We start from the raw sequence: 24,650 nt of genomic DNA on the forward strand, positions 1-24,650 counted from the left end.
ACGCTGACAAGTTTGTAGAACTAGCCACATTCTTTCAGAATCACTGGAGAGTACCACAGTGTGTTGGCACAATAGATGGAAGTCACATCCCTGTAATAGCACCAGAAGAGTACCCTAGAGACTATTACAACCGGAAAGGATGGCATTCAATTGTTCTCCAAGCAGTGGTTGATGGCAAAGGTCTTTTCTGGGATGTATGCATTGGCTATCCAGGTAGTGTTCATGACGCATGAGTACTGAGACAGTCACATTTGTGGGAAGTTCTAAATGGAGTTATTAGGCCAAAACAAAATGAACATCTCTGGGTGTGATGTTGGACATTATCTAATTGGTGACCCAGAACTGGCTCATGAAGCCCTTTTCAGACACTGGTAGACTGACACATGAACAACAGACAATTACCGGCTGAGCAGTGCACGGTCAGTTGTGGAGATGTGTTTTGGGAGACTAAAAGGTCGATGGAGGTGCCTTCTAAAAAGAAATGACTGCAAGCTGGAGCTGAGCAAGCAAATGACACTCGCCTGCTGTGTGCTTCACAACATTTGTGAGGAACATGGGGACAACTTAACAGAGGAGCATCAAGACAGGCCTATAAACATTCAGCCTCCTGTCCAGGCGCTACCTGAACATGGTAATCAAGAAGGGGCTGACATCAAAGCTGCGTTAATATAGTACTTTTACAGAGGGAATGACTGATTTCTTTTTTTCTTACTGCACCACTGCCATACATTGAAATTCTACCCGAGTTGTATTTTTGTTAAATAATTAAACTGCCATAACAACAGATGTAACATTTTTATGTTTACTTGCTGAGTTAATAGTTCTCTCTTTCTGGTTTCCTGAAATGCAGCAGTGTTTAATCTGCACAAATGTAAATAAAAACATTTTTTTAACCTTGATTACTTGCATTCGTTTCTCTGTTAAGCACACTACCGCAGACATGATATGTATAGTTGGTTTGCAACATGGTAATACATTAGAAAAGTTAACCGAAACAGTAACGTTGTTGGCAATACCCTGCAGCAGCGTCTCATCCACCATAGATTCTAGCATGGCAGTGGCAGAATTTAATGCCCCGGTGACCCGGCACGCCGGTCTGTCGCCGAGGACTGAGTCCAAAACCTCAAAATGGGGATTTCTACTATGTGGCCGTCCATTTCATCCACTTCGCCCCAACTCCTTCTTTTGGTCCCTGTAATCCTTTTTTAGTTTTTTTAACTTGTTATTGATCTGCTCTATGGTTCTGTTAAACCCCGCTGTAGCCATCTCCCTCTGGATCTCCTCGAACACATGTTTTGTTCTCGAAGCACCTTCTATTTTTTGCTGTACCTCTGCCGAGGACCATATCGCTAACAACCGACCACTGTTTCGCTTTAGAATCCATCTTTCTTCAATCGTTGTACTATCTTCTATCTACTAGTGCTGTGTTTTTAGCAATGGCGGTCACAACCTTTCCCGTCGTGTTGTTGGTCACAATAACCCCGACCCCAGCCCCCTACGTAAGCATGACGTGGTAAAAGCACGGTTCTAGTCCAGAGTTGGTGCCGCTTTGGAATCAGTTTTCCTGGCCGAGAACCGGTTCTTTGGCTGTCAAAACACAAAGAACTGGTTCGCGAGTAGGCACCGGCTCCGAACCGGCTCTCAAAATGCTTTGGTGGAAAAGAGGCATGTGTGTTCACTCTAGAGAGGTAGGAGCTAGCTTACAAAGCAAACACTGGCTCTTCATTTAATGCTGAGTAATAGTCTGACCCACAAGTACACATAAGTGCTAATAAACAGCATAAACTACAACTTTCACTATCTGTTGATACTTGGATCAGCCATCTTGGATGACGAAGTCGGGGGTAGGAAATCTGACTTAATGGGGGCGTTCCCTTTGACATTTCTGACTTTGAACTAGGAAATTCTGACTTCCCATGTCAAATTGAACGCACCAAAGAGTCAATAAAAAAGACACCGGGAAGATTAAGCAGATTTGTTAGATAATGTCAACAGTAACAGTCACACAAAAAAAGGATGTTATGTTTGTAACTGAAGAAAAAGCGACAGGTGGCCGGCGTTGTGCTGAGAGTATTCATGTGTGTGTTTGTTCCCGCTGTTGTCTGTGATACAAACTCACACTGGAATAACAAAGCAAACCAGATCCGCCCCCTGCAACTACCAGAGGCTCTTAAGTGTGTCGCCAGTGTGTGTGTGAGAGAAAGAGTACATCAGAGAGGTGTTAACTTTAGCACAAAATCTCAGTTCAAGAGTATGTGGGTTGTGAGGGTGGTTGGCTTTTACTGGAACCATATTTAACCATTTAACACCCAACACAAAGGTATTTTCGAACTGGGTCTTATTTTTGTAGTTCTGGCCATCACTTGTATTTGTTGTGATAACATTTTCCTCACAGGATTCATCACTAAAGGGCTAACAAACATGAACAGGCATCGATATTATTATTAATATTATCATCATGTATAGGATTGATGGTCAAACTTATAAAAATGTGTTAATGATTTTAACTGCACTATACCAAAACTTCGAGGCTCATCCCCCACCACTAAATTAAATAAAACTAGCTTAAATGTAAACCTACATCTGACATTAAACTATACAAGTCTTCAACCAACTAAACTCAACTTTAACCCCCCAGTTTGTAACATCCATGAATGACTACAAAATGTTCCACATTTGGTACATTTTAATCTTCCTCTTCTTCTGAGAATGTTGGTTGAATAACATTTCACAGAAATGCAAGAACACATGTGGAGACATGCCTTTTGTTTCTCTATAAGGGGAGAAAATGTGTTTCACTTTTTAGAAAACACAAGTGCAAACATTTTAGCTGTTGTACTCCTCTGTGTACTAACATCATTATAGAAAGTCCCTGCACTCTGAGAAAGCTTTTGTGAGACTTGTAGACACAGTCAAAAAGTGCAGAGACCAGAGAAGAGACCGTTTCAACGGATGCATGCATGACTGTATGCTTGCCTGAACACATTGGAGGTAATGCGATGCAACACAGCTCGTGCATACAGCTATGGTCATATTACATCATACTGCCTTTGTGTACTTGGAGCTGCCAGAGAAACACGCACAGTAGCTCTGTCTATAAATCTGGTTTGAATATACGTTGAGAGGTTTGTTTTGTGTAATTGTGTTTTTTATTACACACCTCATGGGTATTAAAATCTAAATACTGTGAAAGAGACTTTTATAGGCCATTATACAACAATTCAGTTATAAGAAAGGACTGAAATGGAAACATGTGAGAATCACTTGCTAAAGCTAGCATCACTCTGTTTACCTTCAGCTTGTGAAGCAATTTAGCCTTTATAGGGTGACCATATGTGCCCCCGGACAGGTCTTCTTTTTGGGACCTTAAAAATGCATCCAGCTGGGATTTCTAAGGCCCCATCCAGTTCTAAAACGAATGCGATCTCAGTCCACATCAGCGTTTTAGCTGCATATCAGAGTTGATCGCAATGTACAGTATTATAAACCACTGCAAACTTACATCTAGTGGCTGTTCACGTACACTGGGCATGAGTAAACATGAAGCATATGGTCTATTCCGTAGTTACAGAAGTTTTGGCAAAAGAATAAAGAAATACATGGACATTTGCATGGACCAATAACGAGCTGAGACTGTTACTGAATGTAACACAGTACTGTGGCGGCAGGAAACAGACTGTGAGTCATTGCAAAGTAAATACAACGACATGCACAGTAGCTACAAGTGTAGACTATAAGTGTTATTGGTATAAAATATTTTAATATAAATTCCAAATCAAAAACTCTGTCAGTAGCATCGTGTTGCTGCAAAGAGTTTAACTACTTTCGTAACTACTTGGTTATGGTCAGGGAACGATCATGGTCATTTAAAGCCAATATTGTCTGTCAGTTGTGAATGAAAAAGGAACAGTGGCTCTAAAGACAATGAATAAACAACAAAGAGTCATAGACTGGCCACTGGAGGGCTTTGTCACTTAAACATGTCATTTTAGGTAACTTCTTGAGCTGATGTTTTCTAGGGAGGACAGTCTCCAAAAGACTGACATACTGAATAGGAAGAAGTCATGTTGCGTGTTGTTTGTAACTCGACATAGTCGTGTATACTCCTCTGAGTTACAAATTAATTTTGATAACGGGACCCTCCTTGAGAAGGTTGACTCATTCAAATATCTTGGACTCTGGATTGACCCTGAACTTTCATTTACACCACATATTGACTTCATTATTTAAAAGCAAGTACAATCAAATTGGTAGGTGAGTTCCTCAACACTGAGGTTGCAGCCACCGAGATTGTACAACAATGAGTTTTTAAAAGCAGCAGTTAAAGGGTTAATTGCATGCACATTGTGTGCCAGAGCACAGGTAGAAATCTCCAAACAGGGGAGAGCCACAGTAAATAAGACAGGTAGATGGTCTGAAATGCATGTGTCACATATTTCACTTATGGTTACACATAAACCATACGAAAGCACAAGATCAAGAATATGTCCTTTTTCCTGAGTAGGGACGGTGACGGACTGCGTGAGATTAAAAGAGTCAATAAGATTAAGAAAATCTTTAGCCAGAGGTTTGGATTCACAGCACACATGTATGTTAAAATCACCAATAATTAAGAAGTGATCATATTTCAAAGCAATCCCAGCCACAAAGTCTGCAAAGTCTTGAATAAAATCCTTGTTAAACTTTGGAGGTCTATGCACCACCGCACATAACACACTTGCAGGAAAACTTGCCTAAAATAGTTGCAGTTCAAAGCTGGAGCAGCTGTCAACCAGAATTCCCGACAACGAAAGACAGATTTGAACACAGACGCCAGCCCTCCACCTTTGCCAGTGGTCCGAGGGGAGTTGAGAAAGTCACAGGAGGGAGGAAGAAGTTTAGAGAATGGAGTGAACTAACCAGCATGAAGCCAGGTTTCTGTCAGAAACATAAAATCCAACTCCCTTTAAGTGAAGAAGTCATTCAGCAGAAACATCTTGTTAGCTAGCGATCTAACGTTAATCAGAGCCAAACGAAGACTGCGATCCTCACTGGCCAAAGGCGCCGCACGATCCAGCGACCGAAGGTTTGAAGAATCCACACCACATCTGCGGGCCCGAATCCACGTAGGATGATGAGGCAGAATGAACAGGTCGGCCTCAGAGGTATCAAGATGGGCAGAATGGGACGGAGCCATCGGCCTCGCACCTCCAGCAGTCGCAGTGCGGCAGGAGCGTAGCATCCATTGTAAGGACACGTCCCGTCTGCGGATGCAAGGTAAGCCTTGTATCTGACCAGCACACCTCCACGCTTTCTCCGTTGCCTGAAGTGCTTCTTTCGGGGAATATCACATGGTGGACGGCGCAGGTGCGTTGGTATATCAGCCAGGAAAGGAGGAGGACTCCTAGTCCAATAATCTCTCAAATCATGCCTTCTAAGTACATCTTCAGAGGCCCGAATATTGAGAAGTGTTTGGCGATCATAGATGAGTATAGCAGAGACATCTTGACAACATATAAATAGAATGATAGCAAACAGCAAACTAAGCAGACAAGACGAGGACAGACGGCTTGCCATGAACACTGGCGCCATCTTTTTTTCTCTTCTTTCTTGTGATACATTTTTTACAGATTAATAACTCACCACTCTGAGACTTTTGCTCCAGTCCATGTTGCTAAGCTGGTAAGGGGAACACATACAGCTAAACTGAATCCGTATTTATTGGTTTTTCAGGACCCGCCCTACTCGACTTCTGATTGGCTAGTAGTCCTTAACTAGGAAGTGTGCATGTGCAACTCCCAACAAAGATCATGTAGAGGCAAGATGTATCACTCCATAGCTAAAATGAAGCCTTCAACACACAGGGTGAAAAGAGGTGCTGCAGCAATGTGCAGTATCACAAAAACTATGGTGTTTTATGAAAATGAAACCATGTAAACCTGATCTGGTAAAACCCCTAAATAAACTTGAACCTGAAAATGAGCATAATATAACCACTTTAAATGTAATGTCCAGGCTGTTATTTTTATTGGCAAACAAAATCAAATGGTCACCCTGATGAAATCAGAGGGCTTCACTGTTGTCCAACTACAGTCAGTAAGAAAACTTGTTTTCCTAAATTGATACTTATTCTGAAGAAGACACGTCAAAACTGCTCTTAAACCCAGGAAAATGACAACCCTCAACTATTACAAACTCTCCCTGTGTTTGGAGAATGTAGCTAATTGACCTTGTCATCAATGGGAACATGATCAAAAGTATTTTCACATGTTTCCTGGTAATATATTTCCTGACAGCATATTCTTGTCATGAGAGTAATGCTGCTAATTTGTGCCCATGATGCTCCAAATGTCCTGACAAACCAAATCATGAAAGAATCATACTGCTTATACAATAAAGAACAGGGGAAAGAAGGTAAAACTTTGCCTGATAGAGATGTGATGTCAAGCAGAGACATGTGGAAAGAGCAACAGAAAAAGAGTTAGGGAGAAGAAAGGTTTAGTTACAGGAATGTGTTATTTAAGAGCAAGAGTAAGAAATAAACAGATGAGTTATAAAGCAAAGGCACAGGTAGTTATGACCTGGTCCACATGCCGTCTTGGTGACCTTTTGCTAATATATCTACCTAATCAGAAATATGAATCCCACACAAATGCTGACTCTGGGGAACATGGGCAATGCTAGAGAGGAGCAGCCCAGATTCTTCATCACCTGCCATAATGCTGCGTAGTAAAACGCTTGCTTGCTAATGTATCCGGCTCTTGAGGTCCTGCCTGTACTCAACTATAATCCATCTACCCTGGTATGCTGACATGGAGGTCATGGAGGCTGAGGTGGCTGTAGCCTGCAGGCCAGACAGGTGGGAGGTACCTGGAAAGTTGATGGGTTGAATCCCAAGAAAGGCTAGAGGAGAGTGAATGAGTAACATTAGCAGTTAACATCATGATAAAGGTCATAATAGCAGTGGTGTTGCAGTCCGTTGGTCGGGCCGTCCACTACTTTGGTCCAGACTGAAATGTCTCAAAAACTATTGAATGGATTGTAATGAAATTTGGGATAGATTTCCTATGACTTATTTATTTACGTGCTTGTTGGCATGCTGATGTTAACATTTAGGATTTATGATTCCCTTGACTTTCCCACAAGCACCATTAGCGGGTCAAACATTTCACTAAACATCTAAAAGATCGATTGTCACAAAATCAGTACAGACATTCATGGTTTCAACTATTTCTCTTGTGTTTTTCAGTGAATGTTGATGTCTCAACAACTAGTGGATGGATTAATGACATCCTCAGCTGTACTTTGTGTCAAAAACACACTACACAGAAATGAACATGGTAAACATTAGTCCTACTTAGCATCAGCATGTTAGCGGTGTCATTGTAAGGACATTAGCATGCCAAAGTTAACATTTAGCTCAAAGTATCTGCTTCACTAAGCTGATAGCATGGCTGTAGATTGTTGTTCTTGCTAAATTCCTCGGAAGTGAGAGAAGTGTCACTATTTCAGGACTGTATATTCTTATGCAATTTTAATGAAGAATAAACAATCGAGAGAAAAAAAATAACCCCCAGTGGGCAATCTCGCTTTGAGCAGCAATGTCTTTGATTGGCAGCAAAGAAATCTGAACAAAATTATAAATGCAACACTTTTGTTTTGCCTCCATTCATCATGAGCTGAACTCAAAGATCTAAGACTTTCTCTATGTACACAAAAGGCCCATTTCGCTCAGGAAAGCTCATCTGCATGCTCGTCGTCCTCATCAAGGTCTTGACCTGACTGCAACTTCGCACAGCCATTGAAGAGGAGTGGACCAACATTCCACAGGCCACAATCAACAACCTGATCAGCTCTATGCAAAGGAGGTGTGTTACACCAGATACTGACTGGTTTCCGCACCCCTCTGGACCCTCCCAGCACAGTGAAACTGCCACTATTGTGGCCAGCCTAAGGCACACCTGTGCAATAGCCATGCTGTCTGGTCAGCATCTTGATATGCCACACCTGTGAGGTGGATGGATTATCTCAGCAAATGAGAAGTGCTCACTCACACAGATTCTGACAGATTTGTGAACAATATTGAAAGAAATGGGCCTTTTGTGTACATAGAGAAAGTCTTAGATCTTTAAGTTCAGCTTGTGATGAATGGGGGCAAAAACAAAAACGTTGTGTTTATAATTTTGTGCAGTGTAATATTGTAGTTTTATTTGGATTACTTTAACCATGCATTAACTAAACTGCTGCTGCAACATGCAAGAAACTGCGCTGCACCTTCAAGAAGTTTCGAGGATTATGTGGTTTTGGAGGATTATGGAGATTTGTCTTAGTATTTTCTTAAATACTAAGATAAATTGCGGAACAAATACTGTAGTAAGTATTTTGCATTTGCTTAATCAACCACACTCTACTGTATGTTGGAGTATAGGAGGCCATATTCCCAGAAACTGGGCTGTAATACAAATGCTTCTTGCAAAACCAGTGGAGCTTGAAACCAGCACTTTTACACATTTACATACAGGTGTCATAACATCTGGTAGATTACTGGCACTGATGAATTAGAAGTGAATGAAAATAAAATAGTATTCTTTGTGCAGTCCCTCCACACTAACTTTAACAGTCTTACTCACCACAGAAGGAGACAGTGAAGTAAAACCCTTTCTTTTTTGAAAGTTGTGTTTTCCTTAGTTCTTGTTTTCACTCAGAACGAAATTTAAGTTACAGGAAATCCGTGCCTATGTTGCCTTGAGTCTGTTCTTTACTCACTTCCTTTGTGGTTTTAATGAATGGTGTCACTGAATAATTTTCTCACGAAACACTGGCTGTTGAGCTCTTGATGAGGTTAAAACTTGTTACTGTAAATAGAGGAAAGAAGAAGCCATTGATAATAATAAATGAGTGACAACACTGTGGATGCTTCCTCAACTTTTATACTGTCTATAGTTGAACTAAACCTATCTGTTCAGCCAGGGTTGGAGTTATAATCTTGACAGGGTGTAAGTCTTATCTATAAGTAGCGGTAGCGGTAGCATGGGTGCAGGGTGCAGGGTGCAGGTTGCAGGGGTGCAGGGGTGTATGTGGGCGACTGACCCCGGGCCCTGCTGGTAGATGTGGTACATCATAGCATGAGAATTCAGCAACTCTTATCAAATGAAACAGTCTTTTCACTCATGGTTTCCATGGAAAACCACCACAAGACAATTACCAACAAACACATTAGATTCCAAGGAGACACGTTTTAATAAATGTAAATAATAAAGTAACATTTGTATTTCGAACAAATGGCAAACTTATCATATTTTAACAAAACATCATGACTTCTTGCTGCTTGACGCTGGGACGCTTCCTGGACGCACTCAGTCTATGGACGCACTACAGCACTTCTTGTGTAAGCACAAACATTTAGTAGAAAGGCTGTTCTGGCTCTGTGGACTTTCGGACTAAGTCTGGGGTCAAGTAAACTTGGTTGGAGAAGTGCATCCATCCTGTCAATCATGCGATGCGCAGCGTAGTTCATTAGGAAAGTGTGTTCATTAAGTCAGTTTATCTTGATGTTTAATGTAAATAATAGTAGGTACTAATCATAATGAAAAATACATCATTCGTGATTCAAAATAATGGTTGTTGATAAATGAATTAGTGACCCCCACAGGTGCATGATTTTACTGCTTCCATGGGATCTCAGACCATCCTTATGGGAGCTGAGCTCCCACTGGCTCCCACATAACTTGAACCCAGTGTAAACCTAAATACCACTAAAGCCTAGTTCACACTACACGATTTTTAGCCCGATTTGCTGCTCGGCGACCGTCAGGCTGTGATCGGGAGTAAATCAGCAGTTGATCGGTGGTTGCCAGTTGTTAAGTGTGAACTAGGCTACTCAATGACGGCATGGCCATCCGGCGATGCTGAAAATCGTGTAGGCCTAGTCTGCACAAGCCTTAACTGTGAGAGAGAAGATTTGGTTCACAATTATTTTGGTGAACTGACCCTTTAATCTACTTAAAATATATTTAATAACAGAGAGGGGAAAGTAGGAGCAACATCTGCACAGCTTGTCTAAAACATCTACAAATATTCTTCCTGATAGTCAGTAACCACAAGATGACAGAAGCCAGACACAGCAGACGTACTGTGCGACTGCATGTAGCAGATTTCCTGCAACACACAGCAAGGAGCCAGGCAGCCTTTTCAGAGCAGCAACAGAGCAGTCAGATTGTGTTTTAGAGATTAGAGGTAGAGATGAGAGGAGCAGCACGACTGGACCACAGCATGAAACACCGCTGGAACAACATCAAGGTCCTTTTGTCAAGAGCTACAAACACAACAGAGCTGCAGGCAAATACTGTGTACAAGGTGAGTGCGTGTGTACATGGATGTGTGTGTGTGTGTGTTTGTGTGGACACACCAACGCACATTCCCAAACACTTGTGCACAATTTCAAATCAAACCACCGCCTCTAATGGGCCACTTCCTCTGCAGTAAAACCAAAGACACACTCTCTCTCTCTCTCAGACTGTTATCAACATTTTCGTGGATGTGTCTGAACAGAGTGATTATCTATGGAGGGACATCACAAGAGGACATACAGTGTATAACTTCACAGTATCAGAGCTCACAGAACATCATGCTCAGTTTCAAAAGAGAGGATGATGTTTCATCTGCATTGCAGATGATAGAAGACTAACATTAGTGATTCATTTTCATTTTCAAATAAGCTATGGCTCAATTTTATTTAAGTTTTGCAAAAATAATACAGTTTAAAGTGTAAAGAGTGTATACCTTGGCCACAGAAAACATTTTACATGATAACAAAATGGTTATATGGTATAACAGTTAGGCCGCAGTAGTGAATGGGTCTTCCACTGTGGTGTCCTGCACCGTTATGTTCCGTTGTTGTACATTATGTGGGTCAGGTCAGTCAGCCTACAGCGACTGAGACGGTGGAGAAGCTGTGTAACTGAGTATCCGTAAAACGACAATAAATGTTAACTGAATGGTTTTTATTCTTACGTGGAGTTTGTGTTGGAGTCTGTTCGTTTTTAGGTTTTAGTGGACCCCATCACGTTAGCTGCGGTGTTTTTGCTGTGTCTACAGTGCAGAATCAGAAGGGGAGACATTCGGGAACACCCATGCACTTAACAGCTGAGCTAGTTCATGGAACATCCGACCTGGAGTCTTTACATAGGATTAGGCATACTGGCCGTCAGAGGTTGCTTAACAGAAAAAACAGGCTAGATCTTTTTTTTAGATTATTTTTAAGTGAAATACAACCCCTTCACACATAGGCGATAAAAAAGTGATTAATTTCATTAAAAAAAAACTACATATAGCCCCTTTAACTTCCGTAAGTTAAGTCATGTAAGTAACACAGTTATTTTAACCCAAACCATGATGTTTTCCTAAACCTAAACAAGTAGTTTTGTTACCTAAACCTAACGACGCTGCATGTCCAAAACCTATGCTAAAGGGCTTAATACTAAGCTAAGCTAATTGTCTGATAGCTTTATCTGAACTGAAGTACTGGACATAAATTGGCAAATTGCAACAGCAGCATCAGAATTCAGCTGGGGTAAACATATTGAGGTATATGCTCCAAACTACCCTGATTCGTTAATTTAATTGATGAAGGAAGGCAATCATTGTGATGTGTTCAATGGCATTATTCTTATACCTGTAACAAAGATGGACCTTGAAAAATGCATTACGAATCACTAATCACCTAAGCTAATTTAAAATGTGTCTTTATTTAAGGCTGGTGTTGTTATTTATGTTTCTTACTGTCAACGAATCAAATGAAAAGACCAAAACTAACAATGTGTTAGCATCTCTCGGTACTTTCTGATTTCCCCACGCTGACGGTGGCACTCAGCTGAAGTCCATTGGTTTGACCTAAATCAGGTCACAAATACATAGTTTAATTTTAACAGTTGTGCACTACTTATTAGACAACATTCCTCGCACAGAAGTAAATACTGCATTTGGGATTATTTATTTTAGTTTTTTGTTTTCTATTGCACCGAGAAATGGGATTTGTTGACAATAAGTAAAAGTATCACTACACTTTAAATATTTGAATAAACAAAATAAATAATTTAAATTGCAAAGTTATTGTTATCACTGCTAAAACTGATCATTGTGACTTTCACATGGTCTGGTTTGGGGCTAGCGGGATGAAAAGGGTAAATAGTGTACACTTTTGAACTTTTGCTGATCTCTGTCATTGCATTGCGAGGGCCATTTGAGGATAGAGGGGAATTCATATAAACAAAAGCTGTGGAGAGCAAACATTCTTGTGAAATATGGAGAGGAGAAAGTATGAGCACAAACTGAGAGGACAGACCTCACCGCTGCCTGATAAGTTAGTATCTTATCCCCACTTGTTTGGACGAGCTACTGCGATGCCTATAAAAGGGAAAAGGAATCACTCTCTTTCTTCTGTGTAAAGGTCTAACACAATGATAGACGATCCACTCTCTCTAGAGGTCAGCCACAGAGAAACCTTTGTCTCTCTCTTTCATTTGTTTGAGATGGCGTGCTAAAAGGAGATTTTAAACTCATGGTGGTGTAAGTAAACACATTCATAGCTCAAACTGAACAAACCCTAAAGGCGTGGTCACTTTACATATTGTATTCCACTTTACATATTGTATTAAACATATGGGGAGAGCAGCTAAAAACATCTGTACCAGGTCTGTTGAACTCTCACTTCACCAACATCATTGTGACCCATAAGCTAAATACGGAGCTCAGTCAGTCTGACTTTCACAAATAATCAGATAGTTTCCCCTCGTATGATTTGTGAGAGATGTTTAACAGCAGGATATAAAAATAAACCGAAGCTCACATGCTTAAAGCTGAAAATAAACCCACGTGACGTGCTGTGTTTAGGTCAGCCGAAGAAGCTGCTTCAAGCTGAATTTTATACTTTGACACAATGACGAACTGCACACAGCCTGATGTTTTATGATTCACAGATGTTAAGTCTGGAAATGCTGAAAGGTGTTGGGTGTGTAAACCTATACATCTAGGTTGAAGAAACACCTAACCCACAAACACGAAAGAAAAAAACCTTGCAGAGTGCAGCTCCATGACAGCTACTATGCCTTCTTAACACTTCCAAACTCGCTCTGTAGTTTTCTACATGCAGCTTTTACCTTTACAATGATGCAATTGTATCTCTAAGGGGGATGGTGTGTGACTGGCGAGTTGATGTTACAAAAGCATTAATCTGTTTCCTGGCCTGTAGCATTAGTGCCACTGAGCCTGAGAGCCATGAGAAAGAAAGAATATATAAAGAAGAATTTGGGATTAAGACCAAACAACTATAACTTACTTTGTGCAGCTACTGGACATGCTGTATTGCAAATGGAAACTCTCTCTCTCTTTTGTTTTTGTTATTATTATCACTAACCACCAACCAAAATTCCAACAGGGTTATATTTGTTCCCTGAAGGCTGTCGAAAGGTATTCTGTGGGAAATAGCCATTGAATTAGAGATAATGCAGATAAACCAGAAATTGCAAACATCTCAAAAAGAATTCATGGAATGCATTTACCAATACAGATAAGAAATGCAGTGAATGGGTGGACCATATCATTAGTTAAAAAATGTACTCTGTAGTCTGCCTTTCTGTTTCCTGTACTAAATGCACAGACAACTGTCAGAAACGAAAGTGTTTCATGTTTCTTGCTGCTTCTAACTGACTGGCTTCAACATCTTGAAAGCCATTTTATATTACCTTAGCAGATCATTAATATTTTAAAAATGTTTTTTTTTTATGAATGTTTCACCCCCTTCTGGACTATAAGGATTTTAACCAGTTATATGAGCTTTGAAGGATTATTTATTATACACTGTTAACACTGTTATTTTATTCTTTTTCAGGGCATTTGATGTCTTTATGCGATAGCTGTAGTGGAAATGTGAGAGGAAACAAAGAAGAGAGTGAGCGAGAGAGATGCAACAAAAGTGCCCGACCAGATTTCTAAGCGGGAATGTTGCAGTTCACTGTCACTGAATTTCAGCCATATCAGGCAGATTAGGCAAATCCCAAACAAACAAGTCATGTGCTACAAATGATGAATACAATACAATATTCTCCATGAAGAAGGTTCTTTTTATGAAACAGTTTCTGGCTTTAATTAAATGCTATGTATTTTTAGTATTATTTAAATATTTCAAGATGCTTAGTGTGCAGGTTTTTTTTGATAGTCATGTCACATAGGCTACCCTATGTGACCAAAAGTACAGGGAGACCATATAAATGTTCAAGCATTTTTTCCCCTGAAATGATACCTTGAATTATTTATTCCTTGTACGACAACACCAACTTTACCTATCATTGCCTCCCATTAGGTCTTTAGGGCGGTAGCCATGTTTGTCTGTGTCTTACATTTAGACTGCAATTAGCCACCCATTCAGAGCCCAGGCTGTGTAATATAAATGATGGGCTTGTTGACGAGAGGGTGGTGTATACCCCTCTAAGACAAACAGGTTGTGAAGGTCTGTCGTTAAGTGGGAGGTTAGCAGATAAGATCTTTATCATGTTTGTGTGGGCTCCTGTGGAGGGTCAAATGTGTCTCTCTGTGGCCACGTGGCATTTGAGTTACGAGTTAGTGCGCGTAACTACATGCATTTCTCAATGCATGTGTGTACATAATGTGAGTTGAGAAGAGGTGAGGGGGATTTCCTCCTAAACGTGGGCCTCTCCCGGAAAGGTTGTGGTCATGTTGCTTCTCTGTAGAAGGCGGTGTGGCTGTTCTGACAAATTACCCCTGAAGGAGCTCCAGAGCTCTTTCACTTATAAATAAAATATGACTTTGTAAATGGGCTCACCCCTTTTTATCTCTCTGATCTCATTAAACCTCACATCTATTCTGTGCTCCCTGCTCTCAGAATACGGGGCTGTTATGTGTCCCCAGAGCTAAAAAGAAGTCAGCAGGCTGCAGGGCCTTTTCCTCCGTGCTCCTTTTCTCTGGAATAAACCTCCTGCTGACATTAGACAGTCTGATTCTCTTGAGGCCTTTAAATCTAAGCTGAAAACTATTTTAAGCTTAGATTTGCTTATAGACCTTTTGCTTTAACTTTAAATTAGTACTTATCCTTCCATATTTCAGGACTTGTATCTCTTACCATTCAATTAATCTACTAACATTAGTACTTATAGTCGATATTTGTCCTGCCAACAACAATTCAACTAACAGACATCAAACTTTTTGATTCTGATTGCCTTTCTTTAACCCTTTGCTGTTATTTCTGTTTTCTTGTGCATGTTGATGGCTAATCTGATAACAAGTTAATTCTTGTCTGTGCCTTTTCTGAGGAAAGATAATGCAATGGCTGTTGAAGGCCTTAATCAGGTTCACAATGGCAACGACAACTAAGGCAGCTAAAAGAAGAAATTGTATTGCTTTTTTCTGATGTTTGTCTTTTTATTCGTACTCGTATTTGTACTTTGAAAACAAGCATTCAAGAATATTTACAGTTACTAGTGCCTGTTAGAAAAAGCTATAATCTAGCAAGAGTTCAAATTCCAAAGGGTTTAGAAATGGGAAATCATCGCTCAAGGTATGTCAGCCACTTATTTGGCTTTCATCTTGCTAAATGAGACTAAAAAACTAAAAAGATCAAACCTTATTTTTTAGGCTGCAACAGCCTAGACATTTGATGCTGCTATTGTGTCTTGTGTCATATGCATAACACAAAAGGTTTTTAAAAGAAGTCCTCTACAATTTATGTTGGTATTATAAGCTAAAAAACCCTGGGATAATGTCGGAAATGTTACAAATGATATTGCACAAATCAAACATGTACCATATTTCAGTGAGTGAATAATAGGCTAAGTAAGTAAGTAGTACATTTATCATTTTCAGTGTTGTAAAGAGTTTTACAGAAGGTAGAAAAGAAAGAAAGGCATTATATGATAGCATGGCTAATAAGTGGGGAAAACTACAAAATATGTTAAGTTAAGTTATAAGATACAGATCTAGAAAGATATATAAGTATTAAGAAGCTTTTAAAAAATGTGCACTGATTTGGCCTCTGTTGAGTTTTCTGGAAGTTTCAAAGCTGAGGAGAAACAAAATCAAATGCATTTTTGGATGTCCTAAGAACAATAATACAGTAACTGTTTGACTGTAGAGATTAGTATTCATTTGCTCTTAAATGCCATGAAGCATGAAACTGAAACTGAAAAATTTAATTTATGAGGTCTGTAAAGCATTGCATTATATCGAGTGTTTTTCAGAGTGAAAATAACAAACCCTTGAGATGTTTTATGGTTTAGTAAACCACTATTTGTCCCACAAAAGCAGAGTAGAACTGTGGCTTTGTGCAGCAGCACTGCTGTATGTGGCAAAGGACTGCCAAGCTTGTGATGACTGTTTACTCAGCCCCACTCTGACTGAACACTGCCACTATTCATTCCACGCCAACACACTGAGGAGCCCAGTGGAAAACTGGACACACACACACACACATACAGCAGACATACAGAAATACTAAATAAAGTCCACAGTATACGGCAGTGTATATCTTATCATATTAATATTTATTTATCAAACAACTGAGCAATGAGACTCTTGATGCTCAGTGTAAATATATTTATACATAAATCAAGCATTCTTTTTCCAGAAATAATTTTTCCCCCATTGTACTGAATATGTTTTGAGTTACTGACTTGTGTGTATTAAGCAAATATTCTTACCTAAACTCTCCAATAGACTGGTTGTTGTTACCCTTCTTTGCCCACTGCATGCTGGGATATCTCCATGTCGAGTGACCCTCAACAAGTTTAATTTGTTGCAGAGAATGGCTATTTTCTTTTTGACTTCGTTTTAGTCTCTCTCTCTCTCTCTCTCACACACACACACACACACAAACAAAGGGGAGTTTACCTGGAAGGATGTTGAATAAAAGCTCTGTGAACTTTGAGAACAAGGTGTTTCAAGAATTGAGGAAAGAGTATAAACAACCCCCCCCCCCATGATTCTAGAAACTATGACGTGAGAAAATGAAAAAAAAAAAGTACTGTTAAACCACTAAAACACAACTTTAAAATTAAAAAAAATTTAAGTAGGCTAACACTGATGTGCATGACTTGATTATGATGACTGTAAAGCAGGTGAATATAATAAGGTAACATCTGAAAGTAAAGTAAGTTTCAAACTAAAAGCTTCTTATTGCTTCACTAAAAGCACAACAGCTCCATCGTGTGGATCAATGTTGTTTTGGCTGTATAAAATAATAAAAAATGAGATTATTTGAGTTTTGAGTGTGCAGCTTTCCCGTCCTCCTACTGTGGTATATATATATACCATTCTTACATACCTTTATACTGTAGTGACTTTATAGTGACCTCAAATTATATATTACATTAATATTTGTAGGATTACGTTAATGGAGTGGTTCTTAACTTGAAGGTCAGGACCTACCAATGGATCCCAAGATGATTCTGAAAAATCACAAGATTTTTAATGGATAATAAGAAAAGAAGAGAAAATGTCTGCTTTTATCTTTATTTAGATTTTTTCTTTTTCAGTTACTGGATACTTTCGTCCTTTTGGGTCACCAAAAATTCTTCAGATCAAACAATCTGAGTGCTCATAGCTCATGTACACACTAAAGCTATAGCTTTTAATGAGAGGCACAATTAGATATTTCTTGATTTTAATAGGTCATAAGCAAAAGAGGTTGGAAACCACTAATAAACCATTCGTTATGTTATGATATTTTGCTTTAATGGCACTGAAATCACCCTGTCTCTTCATCTTCAGATCTCTCCTGCTGTCTCAGGCTCTTAGGTAGATTGATGGGAGATGAAATAGAGGGAGACAGGAGACAGATGGGGATAGGTGTCGAAGCACGAGGTGAAGACTTTAGGACTTGTAGTGACAGTGATGAGAAACCTAAGTAAACAGATTAACACATTTGGCTCATCTATGCGTCCTCCCTCTCCAGCTTCATCTGTCAAATACCCAAAATCTCGCAGCTGAACTGAGGCCCAGGCTTCACTTCACTTGATCTCAGCCAAAGCATTTAGAAGCAAAAGTTTGGGAGCTTTCCTTTTATGCCACAGGACCAGAAAGGTCAGCAGTGCAAGTGGTCATTGATTGATGATCATTTTAATATTTTTTGAGCCCCATTTCCAGAAAACAGCATGTCCTCCTCTGTAATCCAAATAGTGCAGAATTTATTACTAACTTTAAGGGTAGTTATTTTCCTTTTCCTTGTGGTGTCCGACTCACAAACATTGTTTAGCTCTCATCTTTGAAGGTTTACTCTTCCAAACACTCTGTTGCAAGCTGCCACAGAATATGAAAACGTTTTTATTGTTTACCCTTGATATATTTTAGTGGGAGTTAATGATGTAAAACATGAATTTCAGTTATCCGTCCTGTGAAAATTAAATGTATTTGCATATTTCTGTACCTGTGCAGGAGACTCTTTGACTTCTATGTTTTACTCTATGACTATGACAGTAGTTGTCATTGGGTCTGTTGTACACTGCTGACAGGTGGAGGTGGGGTTTAAGTTGGAGTGGTGGAGGGTGCTTCTTGTAGAGCTGGTAATATGATTGGAAGTCGTGTAGGTATTCATTTCATGTAACATACTGTAAGTCACCGCTATGGTATATTTCTCTTCTTTGCGTTCGCTCCTGTAGACAGTTTGCCAAATTGCAACAGGTGCAGGTTGCTGTAAATCACCACTTGTGTTGTATTTACGAAAGTTAATCTGTAAATCAGATTGGGAGCATCCACACAGACACTGACTTTGAATCATGTTTTCAAGTGAAAATCCACTGGACCATATGGACCATCTGGCCAAAGGCAACCCCTGACGACTGTAAAATCACGACTCCTCCTGCTAAGAGGATAAAGCTTTCAGTCTCTGTGTGTATGTGTGTGTGTCAATAAGGTGCGTGCTAATCTTTGCTGGTGTCCTGCTCTAATTTACCCATGCTAGCAGGTCAGTGTGCAGACTGAGGCGACAGAGGACACACAGAAGCTCTGCTCTGCTTCAGGCTGGTAGTGAAATTTCAGTTTTATTTGGAGAATACGGAGAAAGATGCACCGATCACCCGCTTTGAAAAACAAGGAATTAATGGCTCTGTATGGAGGGGAAAGAGACCATTATTTTGTAGACGAGGACTCTACCAGTGAGGTGAGGCTTTAAAGATAACAAACTACATTTACAACTGGCTGCAAAAAGCTCACAACCCCACATGCTAAAGTTCTACAAGTTATTGACAAAATGTGTACTAATTTCAAGTTAATGTAGTTGATCAATTTGATTGTAACTATTAATCCAAGCAGTTAAAACACCTTCAATTATTCAATTAAATTCTTGTATGTTCCTGAGGGCATATACGTTTAATGCAATGTAGGAGAAATTATTATGTAAGTAAGCAACAATAAATGTACATAAATCTAAACTGTTTTATAGTTGGAATTAGAGTTTAACATGACAAATTGTTAAAAGAGATACAGTATCTTTATATATATTATCTAGACACATATATCACAGATATTTATTTAAAAAACTGATTGAAGATTTGTATGCCACATTGTAATTTACATATATTCAAGATGAAAATCACCTCTGAGTATATTCTGTTACACCACATCCTCACCTGACTCACTTAGCATAGCACAGTAGTTACACGGTAGATGCAATGCATGCAGTGCATTCTGAGCCTGACATTAGTTTTCAAAAACACATAATGACTAAATCCAGGAAAAATTGAGGTATTAACCCATTGTAGAAGTATAGTGTAATAATCCTGTTGAAGAAAACTAATATAGAAAAGGTTGAATAATAGATAAACTACATGTTTTCATGTTAAGTATGAATAATTACATTATTAGGTTTAATTGCAGGTTGATATTGTAAAAGGTAGACATTTTTGTGAGCCATTAACAATGATTAAACATTTGCATAAAATACAGTGAGACTGATTCTCAATAAAACTCGAGAATCACTATAAAATGTTAACACAGTAAAAATAAACATTATAAGGTGCTAATAACAAACAGCGAAGTGTACATTATTGTTTATTATGTTGATAATATTGGATGCATCCACCAAACGGCATAACATTGACAACTTCCAACCTTTCAGGACTATGATCTGGATTCAGAGTGCAGTGAGGAAGGAAAAGGTGGCAGGAGGGTTCGCAGGTCTCTGTCGCTGGAAATCTATGGTCTTCAGAGGGAGCATCATGTTTACTTCTCCAACCAGGAGTACTACAGGAGGCTGGAGGAGCTGAAGAGCGCTCACCTGAGGAACATGGCCGAGCTGGAGAGGATGTACATCAGCCAGGGCAGAGAGAGACAAGGAGAGGAAGATGACGGAGGTCTGGGAAGAGGAGAGAACACAGAGGCCAGACTGTCCATCAGGTTTGATATGTCTATATCTGTGATCCATTAATAAACAGGGCAAGGGTCGTACCAGCTCCAATTGCAAGATGTTAAGACTTTCATATGAAGCTGCTTTTCCATGTCTGTGTTGTTTAAAGAGTTTGCCTTAACTAGTCTCTGAGGAACCCCCCAGTAACCACTGTTTAAGTGATTTTCCAGATAGACGACAAATAACTATCAATGTTAAAACAAAGCTAGATTTGGTAATACATAGCCTAAATAATCCAATTTCCATGTGTCTAGCTATGCACAGAAAACAATTTATCTAAACCAACTGCAAAACTGTATTGAGCCCACAATAACATCATGAAAAGGCCCAGTCTTAGAGACAATCAATCCCCATTGTAAGTAAGAGAATAAGAATATGTTTAAGATAGCACTTAAACACACTGGTGGATACATTTATTAGAGGATCTGCTCCACACTGAAATATAGCCACTGCATTGTTATTATATGTAACCTAGATGTCACAAATGCTCACTTTCAGAATATTCTCCAAAGGGTGCAGAAATATACTAGAAATATTACCATATTCTTTTCTCTGATAGCTCATATTCTGAGCTTGCTCTTACCTCTTTCAAAATCATTAAGCAAATACAGTACACTGACATTGGAAAGTTGAATCAGAAACCCACAAACCCACTTCTCGAATTGATTGTGTAGTCTTATTCTTTCATCACAGGGCAGGAGATTTTTGAGGGATTGTCATTAAAAAAAGACACTATGGATAAGATTTGTTTGGAAGGCTAGTCTTCCATTTCATCCATATAATCCATATTTGACGATGCACAGTTGACCAATACTTGTGTCCAGATCAGAAATAATATTGTAGTAGCACCTACTGTTGTACAATTCTTCAGACAAATGTAGGTATGATGCATGTGACTATGTATAATATATAATTTTAGAAGGTTAAGGTGTGTCTTTGTGCCCATGAGTAAAGCAACTCTACAGATTCTGTGAAGGTTCTCATCATTCAGGTCATAGTTACCCAAGGAAGGTTAAAACCTTACCTCTCCATTTTCTGGCTTATATTTAGCAATTGTTTGCCTGACAAAGTTTATTTTTATCTCTCCCCGATGTGTAATCTGTGCATCCTGCAGTAGCGGCCCTGCCAGGAAACTCCAGAGGATCAATTCCCAGGAGGAGCTGGACTTCAATGAGACATCAAGCGGTTCTGACCAATCTGAGCTTTGTGGAGCGGACAGCTTTGGGGAACTGGAGCTGGACAATCCAAGAAGGACTCCTGTCCAGGACCGAACTTTTGGGAGGTTAGTGCAGTAGTATCAGGAAACTTCTTAAATCTAGCTATTGTTGGAGTGGAAGCCCAATGAGGAGACGGAGAGGAAGTTTTCTGAAAGATAAATTGCACACTTACTGTCACATTTCATTCTTTCCTATTTTCTCCCAGAGACCTCCTACTGAGCCCGGAAGAAATAACGACCCAGAAGCAGTTTCGATTCCAGCCCAGGGCCTTCTGTCCGAAACCGCAAGGAAGACTGTCCCGCCAATCTGGGGTCAGGGTCAGGTCAAACTCCAAGGTCACTGTGCCTAAACCCTTTCAGATGATGCTGAGAGAGGAAGAGAGGAAGAGGCACAAGGTGCGGACTCGCTCGGAGATCGAGCTGGAGAACACGTTGCTGAGACGTGAGCTGGAGGAGCTCCAAGAATGCCAGAAAAAGTTCAGGGCATCGCCTGCACCGGCGCACATTCACCTGCCTCTCTATGAAATTATCAGCCGTGGCTCCAGTCAGCAGTCCAACCGAAGCAGAAGTCGCAGTAATAACAGTAACCGTGACAAGAAAACTAACCAGGCCTCTGCTGCTGCTTCACCACAGCCTTTCCATTTCCTGGAGAGAGAGAAGAGAAAGAGGGAGGCGAAGATTGTGGCAGAGCTGGGGAAGCTTGGACCCAAAGAGGAACGACAAACCTTCAAGGCTAGGCCTATGCCCAGATTGGTGTACGGCACCAGACACAGAGCAGACACCAAGACCACAAGCCGCCAGCCCCAGCCTCTAAGCTGGTCACTGGAGAGGGAGGCCACAGAGGGACAAAGTGATCCAAACTCGGACCTTGAGCCGGATGTGCTCCAATCCAAGTCAGACACCTCTCCTGCCTCCTGTCAGCCTCAGAGATGTCTGTCCTCCAAGCCGGTGAAAAAGCAGATAGAGCTTTCCATTGAGATGGTGAAGGAGAGGCAGTGGTCCTACATTGACCCCCTCAAAGCTCCCGCCTGCAGCATCTGCTCACCTCTGCAGCCAGGTGGCCCAGAGCCTCTCCTCTCTAAAAATGACTACACCAGTGTGTGAGAGACAGTGTTTATAAATCATACAAAAGGCAGCCTGCATCTAATCTGTGTTTGTTTTGTTTGTCTGAATAGATTAGATAGTTTGTAGAGTAATACATGTAGCAACCCACTTACTTTTCACACCAAAATTCGGTTTGATGATTTCAGCTAAGCCTTCAACATAATCTCCCCCATGGAACTGATCAGCAATTTGCACTGTGCTTAAGTACCACGCTCTGCAACTGGGCATTGGACTTCCTGACAAATGGACTCTAGATAGTTCGGATTGGTGCTCAGACCTCCTTCACTCTAGTGCTCAACACACAGAGCGCCCAGGGCTGTGTGCTCATCCTCCTCCTGTTCATATCCACGACTGCATCCCCTGATATGGAGAAAACTCTTTTGAAGTTTTTGGACAACACCACCAGAGAACATGTCAGCAAAACCAAGGAGCTGACCATTGATTTTAGGAAAAAGGGGATAAAGACACACACCCCTGTCCACATCAGTGATGCTAAGGTGCAGCAGGTGATTTTCTTCAGGAAACCTATTGGTTCAGTGTGTAGGTTTTAGTGGCATCTAGTGGTGAGGGTTGCGAATTGCAACAAATGGCTCACTGGGCTTTTACTTGTTCCATGGACGTAATAAGTACTTTAAAACAAATGTATGAATTCTAATGGCAATTATAAATTACCTAAAAAACCTAACTTTGTACTTTTTCTTTATGAGGTTGTACATTATTACATTAGACTACTACTACTTCTTATACTTGTTTTTTGTGTGCATTCAGCATAGTGATGAAACACGCTCTGTAGATTGTTACTACTGTAGAAACATAGTGACTTCCATGTAAGGGGACCTGCGGTGTATGTAGATAGAAATGACTTATTCGAAGGTAATAAAAACATAACGGTTCATCATGTAAGTCACCACTGAAAACATAGTTATGGATTATTACATTGCATTTCTATCAATTGATCCTCCTAATTATTACACACTGAACCTTCAAGCTAAATGGATGACAATTATATAGCTATTTTATCCGAAGCTCTTTTCAAAGTGGCTTGTTCACACACCCACACACCTTTGGCATCGAGTTACCATGCTTACTGGGAACAATTTGAGTGTCTTGGGGTGTCTTGAGGAACTGGGGATCGAACCCCAGAATATTTTCTCAGGGGTGGCCAGATGGGGCCACTGAAAATCCTGGGGTGGCACACTAAACCAAAAGCCATAACTGAATTTCAGGAATTCTATTATGCAGTATATAGACTAGTTGAATACTACATAATAATATGAGTTAAGGAATCACAGACTGATATACTTTGGGTTCTTATTTTACAGTTCATCACTTGTCTGGACAGACAACATACAGTCCAGTAGCTCGTTCTGTATAGTTTTTGACGTTCCCTTAAATACAGTAGCACTGTCAAGGTGCTCTTTCAATGCTCCATCAAGAGAGGCAACAAAATCCACCAACCCGCGAAATATACCGGGGTTATCTGAGCTCTCACTCTCATCATGGCCAAGTAAAGCCAACTCAAAGGCTTCACAAAATTTCACACAGTCTATTATCCTGGACAGTATGTGACGATTTTTTGTCACCTCTTCGTTGTGCCTTCTAATGCCAATCCTATAGCCTTCATCTAGTTGTTCAGCAATGCTAACTCTGTTTCATGCTATTATCAAGATGGCTGCGGCTACTGTCATGACGTTTGCATTTTTCAGATCGATGTTTGAGGTCTCTTACCCCCGTTGTTGTCCACAAAACTTCAGTGCCGACACTTTGAAATAAAAGACAGGGAAAGCAAAAAAGGGCATTGCTAACATCACATCCAGCTAGCCACCTCCATTTCTCATAACAAGCGCGGGTAAAGCTTCGGGTGTAGCTTCATCCTCTGTCACTGGCCTGCTGCTGGATTTGTAAATCGGGTTGGTCAGGTCCGAGATCCTTTATTTATTT

At 40.2% G+C, this 24,650-nt stretch overlaps 1 protein-coding gene across 1 annotated transcript; it reads left to right on the plus strand.

Annotated features, from left to right (window-relative positions):
• Positions 1-10,117: 10,117 nt before the first annotated feature.
• On the plus strand, positions 10,118-23,535 carry LOC119917653 (protein FAM161A-like). Its single transcript, XM_038738053.1, has 5 exons — positions 10,118-10,335; positions 18,947-19,144; positions 20,102-20,379; positions 21,504-21,671; positions 21,812-23,535. The coding sequence occupies exons 2-5, from the start codon at positions 19,049-19,051 to the stop codon at positions 22,707-22,709; spliced, it is 1,440 nt and encodes a 479-aa protein (XP_038593981.1). The 5' UTR covers positions 10,118-10,335; positions 18,947-19,048; the 3' UTR covers positions 22,710-23,535.
• Positions 23,536-24,650: the final 1,115 nt, after the last annotated feature.

Source organism: Micropterus salmoides, unplaced genomic scaffold (genome assembly GCF_014851395.1).
Source record: "Micropterus salmoides isolate LMB-PRFRI ecotype aquatic unplaced genomic scaffold, ASM1485139v1 Ms_hic_scaffold_22, whole genome shotgun sequence".
NCBI classification, from domain to species: Eukaryota; Metazoa; Chordata; class Actinopteri; order Centrarchiformes; family Centrarchidae; genus Micropterus; species Micropterus salmoides.